The 12,520-nt window shown below is 53.9% G+C and overlaps 1 protein-coding gene across 11 annotated transcripts in view; it reads left to right on the top strand.

The window, feature by feature from the left end:
* Nucleotides 1-12,289, top strand: part of LOC105473169 (discs large MAGUK scaffold protein 4) — a 31,184-nt gene extending 18,895 nt beyond the window's left edge. For all 11 annotated transcript variants that reach the window (XM_011726855.3, XM_071082268.1, XM_071082267.1 and 8 more), the window contains 12 exons: nucleotides 4,971-5,266; nucleotides 5,448-5,550; nucleotides 5,691-5,805; nucleotides 7,587-7,763; nucleotides 8,043-8,079; nucleotides 8,172-8,199; nucleotides 8,329-8,376; nucleotides 8,459-8,560; nucleotides 8,925-9,097; nucleotides 10,032-10,141; nucleotides 10,710-10,801; nucleotides 11,361-12,289. In XM_011726855.3, the coding sequence (XP_011725157.1) occupies nucleotides 4,971-5,266; nucleotides 5,448-5,550; nucleotides 5,691-5,805; nucleotides 7,587-7,763; nucleotides 8,043-8,079; nucleotides 8,172-8,199; nucleotides 8,329-8,376; nucleotides 8,459-8,560; nucleotides 8,925-9,097; nucleotides 10,032-10,141; nucleotides 10,710-10,801; nucleotides 11,361-11,467 (1,388 nt within the window). In that variant the 3' untranslated portion in view covers nucleotides 11,468-12,289. The remainder of the gene's footprint in view (nucleotides 1-4,970; nucleotides 5,267-5,447; nucleotides 5,551-5,690; nucleotides 5,806-7,586; nucleotides 7,764-8,042; nucleotides 8,080-8,171; nucleotides 8,200-8,328; nucleotides 8,377-8,458; nucleotides 8,561-8,924; nucleotides 9,098-10,031; nucleotides 10,142-10,709; nucleotides 10,802-11,360) is intronic.
* Nucleotides 12,290-12,520: the final 231 nt, after the last annotated feature.

Below are 12,520 nucleotides of genomic sequence, written 5' to 3'. Positions count from 1 at the left end.
CCAAAGTGCTGGGATTACAGGCGTGAGCCACCGTGCCCGGCGGGCCAAACTAATTTTTGTATTTTTAGTGGAGACGGGGTTTCACCATGTTGGCCAGACTGGTCTCCAAAGCCTGACCTCAGGTGATGTGCCCTCCTCGGCCTCCCAAAGTGCTGAGATTACAGGCGTGAGCCTCCGTGCCCAGCCTCTGTGAACTTACGAAGAAGGCAAGGATGCCTCTTCCCACTGCTGTTATCCTTCATTGCTATAGAGCAGGGTTTCTCAGTGTTACTCCTGGCATTTTTGGACCCAATAACTATTCATTGTGGGGGGTTGTTCTGTGCCTTGTGGGATATTAAGCAGCATTCCTGGCCTCTGTCTATCATATGACAGTGGTACTCCTCCGCCTCAGTCATAACAATAAAAAATGTTGTGACAGAATTGCCCCAGCGAAATTATGGTAGTTGAGAATTGCTACTTTAGAGATTTCAGACAGTGTAACAAGACAAGAAGAATAGTTACATTTGGAAGGGAAAAAAAAAAGTTATCTTTATTTGTAAATTATACTACTGTGCATCTAGATCAAAATGTAAGTGAATTAACTGAATACCTATGGGAAGTTAAAATGTGGCTATTTGTTGGCTGGGCGTGGTGGCTCAGTCCTGTAATCCCAGCACTTTGGGAGGCTGAGGCGGGTGGATCACCTGAGGTCGGGAGTTTGAGAACAGCCTGGCCAACATGGAGAAACCCTGTCTCTATTAAAACTACAAAAAAAAATTAGCTGGGTGTGGTGGCGGGCTGAGACAGGAGAATCACCTGACCCTGGGAGGCAGAGGTTGTGGTGAGCCAAGATCGTGCAACCGCAGTCCAGCCTGGGTGACAGAGTGAGACTCCATCTCAAAAAGAAAAGAAAAAAAAAAAGACCAGGTGTGGTGTCTCATGCCTGTAATCCCAGCACTTTGGGAGGCCAAGGCTGGTGGGTCACGAGGTCAGGAGTTCAAGACCAGCCTGGCCAACATGGTGAAACCCCGTCTCTACTAAAAATACAAAAATTAGCCGGGTGTGGTGCACATGCCTGTAATCCCAGCTACTCGGGAGACTGAGGCAGAGAATTGCTTGAACCCGGGAGGTGGAGGTTGCTGTGAGCTGAGATGGCACCACTGCACTCTAGCCTGGGCAACAGAGTGAGACTACATCTCAAAAAAAAAAAAAAAAAAAAAAAAAAAAAACAGGCCAGGCGCGGTGGCTCACGTCTGTAATCTCAGCACTTTGGGAGGCCGAGACGGGTGGATCGCCTAAGGTCGGGAGTTCGAGACCAGCCTGACCAACATGGAGAAGCCCTGTCTCTACTAAAAATACAAAATTAGCCAGGCATGGTGGCGCATGCCTGTAATCCCAGCTACTCAGGAGGCTGAGGCAGGATAATTGCTTGAACCTGGGAGCCGGAGGTTACGGTGAGCTGAGATCGTGCCATTGCACTCCAGCCTAGGCAACAAGAGCAAAACTCTGTCTCAAAAAAAAAAAAAAAAAAAAGGAATGTGGCTATTTGTGAGATAAATAACAGGAATTAGTAACTTCCCAGCAATAAGAAGATGTAGTGAATAAAAAGTCCCCTTTTGCCATAGAAAAAAATTCTATAAAATTATTAGAAATAGAAACTTGACAAGAAATGTAAGATTTGTATGAAGAAAATGACAAGACTTTACTGAAAGACGTAAAACAGGACTGGAAGGGGTGAAGAGTCACACTGTTGTTTCTGGATGGAAAAACTTAATATGCTAAAGATCTCAACCGGCTCCAAATTAATCTCTACATTCCCTTCAATCCTAATCAGAATTTTAATGTTGTTTCCCTGCTGGGAACTTGGAAGGTTGATACTAAAATTCGACTGGAAAAATTTGTGTGGGGGAAAAGCTAAAACATTTTGGAAAAGAATAATGAGGTGTGGCAGCCCGTACAAAATATGAAATAATACTGTAAAACCATATTAAAATCACATGGTACTGTTCCTAAATACCATAACCTACCAAAAGGAACCTGGGAGCGTCAGAAGAAGGGTCAATTTAAAATCTTTGGCAATAAATGTATAAGATGAGCTGCTAACTTCTTTCATACTAGAGAGCAAGGAAGGTATCCAAGACTAATAGGTTCTCAGCAAAGACAGGATCCAAATCGAAGAGGCTTCTACTGGCCAGTGAAAACTCATTAAATATATTAAAACCTTTAAGGTAATAATAATACTTAAAAATATTTTGGCCGGGCGTGATGGCTCACGCCTGTAATCTCAACACTTTGGGAAGTCGAGGCGGGCGGATCACCTGAGGTCAGGAGTTCGAGACCAGCCCGCCCAACATGGCAAAACCCCATCTCTACTAAAAACACAAAAAATTACCCGGGCGTGGTGGCGGGCACCTGTAATCCCAGCTGCTCGGGAAGTTGAGGCAGAAGAATCGCTTGAACCTGGGAGGCAGAGGTTGCAGTGAGCTGAGATTGCACCACTGCACTCCAGCCTGGGCAACAGGAGTGAAACTGCGTCCCCAAAAAAAAAAATTTTTTTTTGGAGGATGCTAGGCAATCTCATTCATTCTGAAATTGGTGAATAAAGGGAGAGAGGCATGCAGAGAGAGGCATGCATTTATCCTCCCTTTAGTGTGCAGACTACCTCAGAGAGTAACCAATAGGTTGACACAGGGCTGGTTTTTTTTTGTTGTCATTGGAGGCAGGTCTTGCTTTGTCACCCAGCAGGCTGGAGTGCAGTGGTATGATCTTGGCTCACTGCAACTTCCGCCTCCTGGGCTCAAGCGATCCTCCCACCTCAGCCTCCCGAGTAGCTGGGATTACAGGCGAGTGCCATCATGCTCAGGTAACGTTTAACTTTGGTCTTTTGTAGAGATAGGGTTTCACCATGTTATCCAAGCTGGAGGATTTTTTTTTTTTTTTTTTTTTTTTTTTGAGAGAGTCTCGTTCTGTCACCCAGGCTGGAGTGCAGTGGCACAATCTTGGCTCATTACAACCTCCGCCTCCTGAGTTCAAGCAATTCTCCTGCCTCGGCCTCCTGAGTACCTGGGATTATAGACATGAGCCACCACGCCCAGCCGATTTTTGTATTTTTAGTAGAGACGGGATTTCACCATGTTAGCCAGGTTACTCCTAACCTCAAGTAATCTGCCTGCCTTGGCCTCCACAGTGCTGGGATTACAGGCGTGAGCCACTGTGCCTGGCTAAGATTTTTCTTTTTTAAAGAAGAATTCCCACTAATAAATGTTCCCCACTCCAAAGAAAGAAAGAAGTAGAATATCACCGTTTTGCAGTCCCTGATACATATCAGAACCAGGCGGTGATTGTCAATGTGGCTAAAACTCACCTGAAAGGCTGATGGGGCGCCATATAATGGATGGACAGGGCTGACGACCCTGAACCTACCATTAATCTTACCTGACAGAAAGACAACCAGACATTGTATCCTGTGGTGATGCTGTAGGAAGAACATAGCGCTACCTATGAAGTATACAGGACTTACTAAAAAAACCTCTGAATTGAACTTGAAACTGATCAAGCCTCCAGCATGAACTGCCAGTTTACAGGAGATACAGGGGCAGAGGCATAGGCTAAACAAACCACAGGAGGGTAAGCAGTAATTTCCCTGTTAGAATTTCCCTCATAGGGCCAGGTGCGGTGGCTCACGCCTGTAATCCCAGCACTTTGGGAGGCATAGGCGGGCGGATCACGAGGTCGGGAGATAAAGACCATCCTGACTAACACGGTGAAACCCCGTCTCTACTAAAAATACAAAAAAATTAACCGGGAGTGGTGGTGGGTGCCTGTAGTCCCAGCTACTCTGGAGACTGAGGCAGGAGAATGGCGTGAACCCAGGAGGTGGAGCTTGCAGTGAGCCAAGATCGCGCCACTGCACTCCAGCCTGGGTGACAGAGCAAGACTCCGCCTCAAAAAAAAAAAAAAAAAAAGAATTTCCCTCCTAGGCTGGTCAAGGTGGCTCACGCCTGTAATCCCAGCACTTTGGGAGGCATAGGCGGGTGGATCATTTGATGTCAGAAGTTCAAGACCAACCTGGCCAACATGGTGAAACACCATCTCTACTAAAAATACAAAAATTAGCTGGGCGTGGTGGTGCGTGCCTGTAATTCCAGCTACTCGGGAGGCTGAGGCAGGAGAATCGTTCGAACCTGGGAGGCGGAGGCTTCTGTGAGCTGAGATCACGGCACTGCACTCCAGCCTGAGACTCCTTCTCAAAAAAAAAAAAAAAAAGCCGGGCGCGGTGGCTCAAGCCTGTAATCCCAGCACTTTGGGAGGCCGAGGCGGGCGGATCACAAGGTCAGGAGATCGAGACCACAGTGAAACCCCGTCTCTACTAAAAATACAAAAAATTAGCCGGGCGCGGTGGCGGGCGCCTGTAGTCCCAGCTACTCAGGAGGCTGAGGCAGGAGAATGGCGGGAACCCGGGAGGCGGAGCTTGCAGTGAGCCGAGATCGCGCCACTGCACTCCAGCCTGGGCAACAGCGTGAGACTCCGTCTCAAAAAAAAAAAAAAAAAAAGAATTTCCCTCATAGAATGTGGGAAATTCTTTTAGAGAAATGACCTAGTTTTTCTTAACAAATGGATGGCAGAGTTGGGGGGAAAAAGAGGGAGAAGAATTTTATGGATTAAGAGATTTGAGTGACACAGGAACCAAAAGAAAACTCCCAAAGCGTAATATTAATGTTCCCTTTGACTTCCCCATCCCTGGCATACTGAGGACATATAATGTTTAAATTCTTTATCCCTTAGGACAACCAGCCTGTGATGTCACCTCTAAATTCCTGACCCCTGACGTCACTGTGATCCGATATCCCCTTACCACCCCACCCCGGCGTCTCTGAGAGAACAACTTCCCTTCCACCTGACTTTGGCTCTCCTGGCACCTGGGGAGAAGGTTGGGTGGCGGATGCTGTTTCCCTCCAGGCACTTTCATCTCTGCCCTGTGTCTTCCTCAGCTTATTCTCAGCACCTGGACAACGAGATCAGTCACAGCAGCTACCTGGGCACCGATTACCCCACAGCCATGACCCCCACTTCCCCTCGGCGCTACTCCCCAGTGGCCAAGGACCTGCTCGGGGAGGAAGACATTCCCCGAGAACCGAGGCGAATTGTGATCCACCGGGGCTCCACGGGCCTGGGCTTCAACATCGTGGGTGGCGAGGACGGTGAAGGCATCTTCATCTCCTTTATCCTGGCCGGGGGCCCTGCAGACCTCAGTGGGGAGCTGCGGAAGGGGGACCAGATCCTGTCGGTGAGGGAAGGCCTGCCCCTACCTGCACCACCCCCTCCCCTCAGGGCAGAGCGCAGAGCTCTTGGGGAGGGGCCTGGGTGGGCTGCAGCCGAGTCCTCTTGCGGGACCACTCCCTGCTCCACCTGGACCCAGAAGTGCTGGCTTCTGTCTCTGGTGACACAGCCTGTCCTCCTCTCTCTAGGTCAACGGTGTTGACCTCCGAAATGCCAGCCATGAGCAGGCCGCCATTGCCCTGAAGAATGCAGGTCAGACGGTTACGATCATCGCTCAGTATAAACCAGAAGGTACCAGGCCAGAAGTTCCTGTCTTGTGAGCTAAAATGGCCCTTAGAACTCTGCCTCCTCAGCTGATGGCTTCAGTACGGGAGGACAGGGGTGGCAGTAGGATGGGGACAGAGCTCAGGAACCTCCCTGTTCTTCCTCAGAGTACAGCCGATTCGAGGCCAAGATCCACGACCTCCGGGAACAGCTCATGAACAGCAGCCTGGGCTCAGGGACTGCCTCCCTGCGGAGCAACCCCAAAAGGGGTTTCTACATCAGGTCAGAGGCTCCCTGGGCTGGGCTCCTCCGCCCCTCTGCGTTCCTGGGCACTCCGTGCCTGGCCCAGGCCTCAGCCGCTCCTCCTCTCTACCCTGCCTCCTCTGACTCCCCACCCCAGGCCTGAGGCGCAGCAGGGGTTCATGGGCTTCACTGCACAGGTTAACGTTTGAAATACTCCCTGTCGATGGGAAAATAGCCTCTACCCCAAGTATCCCAGTTGCCTTCTAGCCCCTGGTCATCCCAGCACTTCCTCGGGACTCCCAGGCCACCGCACAATTTGGCTTCTCGAAGGTTAATGCTTGGTGGAGCATGGTCCTCTAGGGTATTTGGAGTGTTGCCCCAGCCTTCACATCCCTGTGGGCAGTTCCAGAGAGGTGGGCTGCAGCTCCGTGGTGCCTGCCCCTGTCTCTCCAGCGGTACTGTGGGCAGTTCCAGAGAAGGGGGCTGCAGCTCCGTGGTGCCTGCCCCCGTCTCTCCAGTGGCATTTTCTCCCCTCTTAGGGTTCGTCTCCATTGACTCTTTTTGTGGCTTAGGTTTCTGCCAAAGCACATCTCCGTCCCGCCCCCGCGGGTCACCCCCTACTTCTCTCCCCGTCTGGCCCTGTGGCTTGCATGGCCTCGTCTGCCACTCCGCTCTGCAGATGTCTCTCGGAGCTGTTGGCCCTGGCTGACCTCTTTCTGGAGGTCAAGACCTGCACTTTTGGCCATCTGCTTTCTGGCCACCTCCACTGGGATGTCCCACAGGCATCCCACACTCAACATGTCCCACACTGAGCTCACCATCCTGCTGTGGAACTGTGTTCTGTCCTGCTGTGCCAGCAGTTTCCCTCTTGCTGAATGGCATCACCGGCCACCCGGATGCTGGCTCCCACCTGAGCCCTTGCTCTGCCCTTCCTCCCTGCTTGGGGCCAGTTGGTCCCCAACGTTGTTCTGACTCCCAGTGACGACAGGGGTTATGTGGTGGCTCCCAGGGGGAGCATCATGTGGTTGTCACACTCCCAGGGGGCCCAGGGTCTCCTCCCTCCTCTCCAGGCCCATTGCTTTCCTGCGCATCTTCATTCCTTCTCTGGTTCTGACCCCAGGGGTTGTGACTTATTGATGGAGATTTGATACTGGTAAGGGTAATCATTAGTTGGAAACACGGGACCTTTCTTTTTTTTATGAATTTGGGCAGATTGAAGGTTACCCTGTGACTTTTTTTGAGATGCGAGTCTCGCTCTGTCGCCCAGGCTGGAGTGCAGTGGGCGTGCTCTCCGCTCACTGCAAGCTCCGCCTTCCGGGTTCACGCCATTCTCCTGCCTCAGCCTCCCGAGTAGCTGGGACTACAGGTGCCTGCCACCTCGCCTGGCTAATTTTCGTGTGTGTGTGTATTTTTAGTAGAGACGGGGTTTCACCGTGTTAGCCAGGATGGTCTCAATCTCCTGCCCTCGTGATCCACCCGCCTTGGCCTCCCAAAGTGCTGGGATTACAGGCGTGAGCCACCACGCCTGGCTGTACCCCTGTGACTTTATGACGTGCATGTGTACTGCAAACTGCTTTCTTGAGAGGATTGAGTTCGAGCCCTCCCTCTGGAAACTGGACTCAGTGTGGACTGAATGATGGCTAACAGTTGTGGTGATTATGAGTGATAGTCAGCGTTTGGTCCCCACACAGTTTTGGGTTCCTCGGTATCCATTGCACTCATGGGAGGGCCATCTGCAGACCTCTGTCACTGAAGGGTGACTGGGGCATCCTTCTTGGAGTCTTCAGCTGGGCTCTGACCAATAGCCACTTGCCCTCCAGGGCCCTGTTTGATTACGACAAGACCAAGGACTGCGGCTTCCTGAGCCAGGCCCTGAGCTTCCGCTTTGGGGACGTGCTGCATGTCATCGATGCTAGTGACGAGGAGTGGTGGCAGGCACGGCGGGTCCACTCTGACAGTGAGACCGACGACATTGGGTTCATCCCCAGCAAACGGCGGTGAGGCTTCTGGGCTCTATAGCCTTCTTGCCACAGGCACTGAAGTTTCCAAGGTCCCCCAGGGTGGGCAGCCAACAGGGGATGCGTTTGCCCTCTGAACTCCTAGCGGTTTGTCTGCTGGGCCCTCCTGGGGACCCTGGCTCCCATGAGCCTTTGGGAAGGACAGCTCCTCATTGAGGAGCACAGTGCCCAGGGCTGTCAGCTGGCCTGGAGCGTGGGGGCAGCAGGGTTCCTCACTGGGCATTCCCCTACCCGCCTATCTCTCCATGTATCCCACAGGGTTGAGCGACGAGAGTGGTCAAGGTTAAAGGCCAAGGTAGGTGGAGGAGGGCGTGAGCCTGGGTGGAAGCGTGAGGGCTCATGGAGCTGAGCTTGTAACTAACCCCGTGGCCTGCTTTTTCTTCCTAGGACTGGGGCTCCAGCTCTGGATCACAGGGTAGGTGGGGTCAGTTCGGGAAGATGTGGGTGAGAGAAGCACTGAGCTGCTTTTGATATCCTCAAGGGGGAGACAGGGCTCCAGGTCCCCTGTTTCAGAGCCCCTTGCAGATGCCCCACCTCCCACCAGGTCGAGAAGACTCGGTTCTGAGCTACGAGACAGTGACGCAGATGGAAGGTGAGCCCTGGCCCCTGCCTTGGCCCCAGCGCCTGCTGCTCCCCCAACCCTCTGCTCGGCCTAAGCCAGGCTTTCTCCGCAGTGCACTATGCTCGCCCCATCATCATCCTTGGGCCCACCAAGGACCGCGCCAACGATGATCTTCTCTCCGAGTTCCCCGACAAGTTTGGATCCTGTGTTCCCCGTGAGTGCTGGGGCCTTGGATGGAGGAGAAGGTGGAGGTGGGGGTGGGATGGAGGAGGCCCATCCCTGGGGCCATAGGTAGAGCCTTTGGGGGATTGGTGTGTAGGGGGATACAGGGTGTCTGCAAGAAGGGGTGCTTCTCAACCACACTCTCATTTCACAGTACCCATGCCCAGGCCAGAAACTTGGAGGCCCTGGAGGGTGCTAGGGGAAGCGGTTCTGGCCCTCCGCAGTCTTGGTCTCCCTGGAAGCTCCCTTTCACCAAAGGACCAGCTGGGCACTGTGGGGATTTGATTGAAGTAGGCAGGATTTAAGCTAGAGGGATGGTGGTTAGATCTTTGGGGGGTGGGGTGACTTCCTGGCAGATACGACACGGCCCAAGCGGGAGTATGAGATAGATGGCCGGGATTACCACTTTGTGTCGTCTCGGGAGAAAATGGAGAAGGACATTCAGGCGCACAAGTTCATTGAGGCCGGCCAGTACAACAGCCACCTCTATGGGACCAGCGTTCAGTCCGTGCGAGAGGTGGCAGAGCAGGTAGGACCTGGCGGGCACCTGGTCCTCTTCCTTCTCCCCTCTCCCCACCCCATTGCCTCCCTCCAGCTCTCTCTAACTCTCTCTCTCTCTGTCTCTTTCCCTGCTGGGTCTCGACTCCGCTCCTCCACCTCCATCTCCTCTTGGGCAACTCTGACCGCCTGCTCTCTGCCCCTGCTCTCTCTCCCGCCTCCCTCGCTTCCTGACCCCAAATTTCCCATCACCATCTGGCCTCTTTCTCTCCCCACTCCCTCCTCCTTGCCCCATTTCTCCTCTCTTCCTATGGCCTTGTCTTTGGTGGCTTGGCCTTCCCCACTGGGTCCCTCCCGTTTTCCTGACTCCCCTCTGGTCGTCTCCCCTGCCTCACCCTTTCCTGGGGTCCCGCTCCCTTCTCCCACTCCTCTGCTAACTCCTTTCCTTTCCCCACTGCTCCCCACCCTGCCCTCCCTCCCTCCACGGTTCCTTTCTCCATCTGCCTCCCTCCCTCCCATCTGTCTCCTTGTTCCTTCCATCTGTCTGTCCTCTGTCCGTCCTCCCCTCCCTCCTCCCTCTATCCTACTTCCTTTCTCCTTTTTCTTGGCTTTCCTTCCGGCCTGTGTCACCTCTGCCTTACACACCCCGCCCCACTCACTGCTGCCCCGGCTCTGCCACCATCTCTTCGGTCCCTGTCTGCCTGGTGCTCCTCCCTTCCTCCATTCTGTCCTGTCCCTGCCCTCTCCCCGTGCTCTCCATCTTCCCTTTCCTTTCTCTGTCTTTTACTCTGTCCCTGCCCTCTTCCTGCCTGACTCTCTGCCCCCGTGTTTCTTGACATCCATGTCACTCCCCTTCGGCCAACCTCCCATTCCCCACCTCTCCCCGTCCCATGTCCCTCCGGCACTGCTGTCTGTCCTTTCCCGCCACCTGCTGGCCCCCCTCCGCCCACCCTGCCTGCCCCCAGGGGAAGCACTGCATCCTCGATGTCTCGGCCAATGCCGTGCGGCGGCTGCAGGCGGCCCACCTGCACCCCATCGCCATCTTCATTCGCCCCCGCTCCCTGGAGAATGTGCTGTGAGTATAGTCTTGGGGGCCTCCCCTCTGCTCCCCCAACACATGTGGCCCTGGGCCTCACTAGGCCTCTGCAGTCAACTCTCCCTTCAGAACGCTGGACAGCGGTTTCAGCAACCCCAGAGGGGGATTCCTGAAACCCAGCAGAACCTGGAATCCAGGAGACCTGGAACCCAGAGGATGCGGGGAATCGGGCCTTTCCCCTCCTCTCCTGCCTTGGGCTAGACGGGACTACATCTCCCAGCAGCCCCTGGGGTATACCAGCTGGGACGAGTCAGGGCCTCCGGGGCTGTTGGGAGTTGGAGTCCGAATCCCATCTCTGGGGCTGAAGGCTGGAAGGATGAAGCTCTGGAAATGTCCCTGGAGTAGCCACACCTGGCTGGGGCGGTTGCGGGTGGGGGGGTCTCATCTGTGGCCCCAGAGGATACTGGGAATTGTATTTTTTTTTTTTTTTTGCTATGTGCTCCAAATAGAAGAATACTAGTTGTAACTTAACATTCCTAGATAGAGGAGGTAAAAGGTAGGGTCAGGTGGGCCCAGTCTCAGGCCTGCTCTCCCTCCCTCTTCACAGAGAGATTAACAAGCGGATCACAGAGGAGCAAGCCCGCAAAGCCTTCGACAGAGCCACCAAGCTGGAGCAGGAGTTCACAGAGTGCTTCTCAGGTGAGGCCACAGCAAGGCTGTCGCCAGCAGGTAGGGTGCCTTTGCTCGGATTAGAAAGAGCTCCCCCGCCACTCCCAGTGGATGGTTTAGAAAGAGGTGCCCCTGTGGGCATGGCATGGGGGCTTACGCCTGTAATCCCAGCACTTTGGGAGGCCCAGGCAGGTGGATCACCTGAGGTCAGGAGTTCAAGACCAGCCTGGCCAACATGATGAAACCCTGTCTCTAGTAAGAATACTAAAGTTAGCAGGGCGTGGTTTCGGGCACCTGTAATCCAAGCTACTCAGGAGGCTGAGGCAGGAGAATTGCTTGAACCTGGAGGCAGAGGTTGCAGTGAACCGAGATCGCACCACTGCACTCCGGCCTAGGCACTAAGAGTGAAACTCAGTCTCAAAAAAAAAAAAAAAAAAAAAGAGGTGCCCCTTTGGGCGGGTACAGCCTCATGGCTCATGGCTTGGAGAATTAGAAAGAGGTGCCCCTTCCTCTGGGCTGGTGCCACTCCCTTGGCCAGGTGTCCTCTGGCCCTTCCTTGGCCTTACTACCTGCTCCACCCCACTCCCAGCCATCGTGGAGGGTGACAGCTTTGAGGAGATCTACCACAAGGTGAAGCGTGTCATCGAGGACCTCTCAGGCCCCTACATCTGGGTTCCAGCCCGAGAGAGACTCTGATTCCTGCCCTGGCTTGGCCTGGACTCGCCCTGCCTCCATCACCTGGGCCCTTGGTCTGGACTGAATTGCCCAAGCCCTTGGCTCCCCCTGGCCTCCCTCCCATCCCTTCTTATTTATTTCCTTTCTAACTGGATCCAGCCTATTGGAGGGGGGACACTCCTCTGCATGTATCCCCGTACCCCAGAACTGGGCTCCTGAATGCCAGGAACCTGGGGTCTGGGTGGGGAGCTGGGCTCCTGGTTCCGAGCCCTTGCTCCTTAGGATCCCCGCCCCTGCCCGCCCCCAATGCACACACAGACCCACCGGGGGCCACCTGCCCTCCCCCATCTTCTCCCACACACATTCCAGAAGTCAGGGCCCCCTCGAGGAGCACCCGCTGCAGGGATGCAGGGCCACAGGCCTCCGCTCTCTCCTGAGGCAGGGTCTGGGGTCACCCCTGCCCTCATCGCAATTCCCCATGTCCCTTGATTTCTCATTTATTTTTTCCACTTTTTTTCTTCTCAAAGGTGGTTTTTTGGGGGGAGAAGCAGGGGACTCCACCGTGGGCCCCTGCCTTCCACACGCCCCCACCTTTTTTCTTTGCCGGTTTGCATGAGTGGAAGGTCTAAATGTGGCTTTTTTTTTTTTTTTTTTTCCTGGGAATTTTTTTTGGGGAAAAGGGAGGGATGGGTCTAGGGAGTGGGAAATGCGGGAGGGAGGGTGGGGGGCAGGGGTCGGGGGTCGGGTGTCCGGGAGCCAGGGAAGACTGGAAATGCTGCCGCCTTCTGCAATTTATTTATTTTTTCTTTTGAGAGAGTGAAAGGAAGAGACAGATACTTGAAACTCGGTGTGTGGCCTGGTTATTTGGGACCTGGGTGTGGAGGGAGACGGGAGGCTGGAACTTGTCTGGGGCCCTGCAAACTTAGTCCAGCTCTGATCCCCGCTGGGCTGTCTCAGCCCTGTTGGGTAGCATAACAGTCCCTAAAGGAAAATAGAGAGGAAACTTCATTCATTCATGTTCATGGAGTTGTGGACAGAGCTAGGCTCTGGAAATGATTTTTTTTTTTTTTGAGA

The sequence above is a fragment of the Macaca nemestrina genome, chromosome 17 (assembly GCF_043159975.1).
Source record: "Macaca nemestrina isolate mMacNem1 chromosome 17, mMacNem.hap1, whole genome shotgun sequence".
In the NCBI taxonomy this organism is placed as follows: Eukaryota; Metazoa; Chordata; class Mammalia; order Primates; family Cercopithecidae; genus Macaca; species Macaca nemestrina.
The sequence above is the reverse complement of the archived record's forward strand: the minus strand, read 5'-3'. Positions and strand labels throughout refer to the sequence as shown.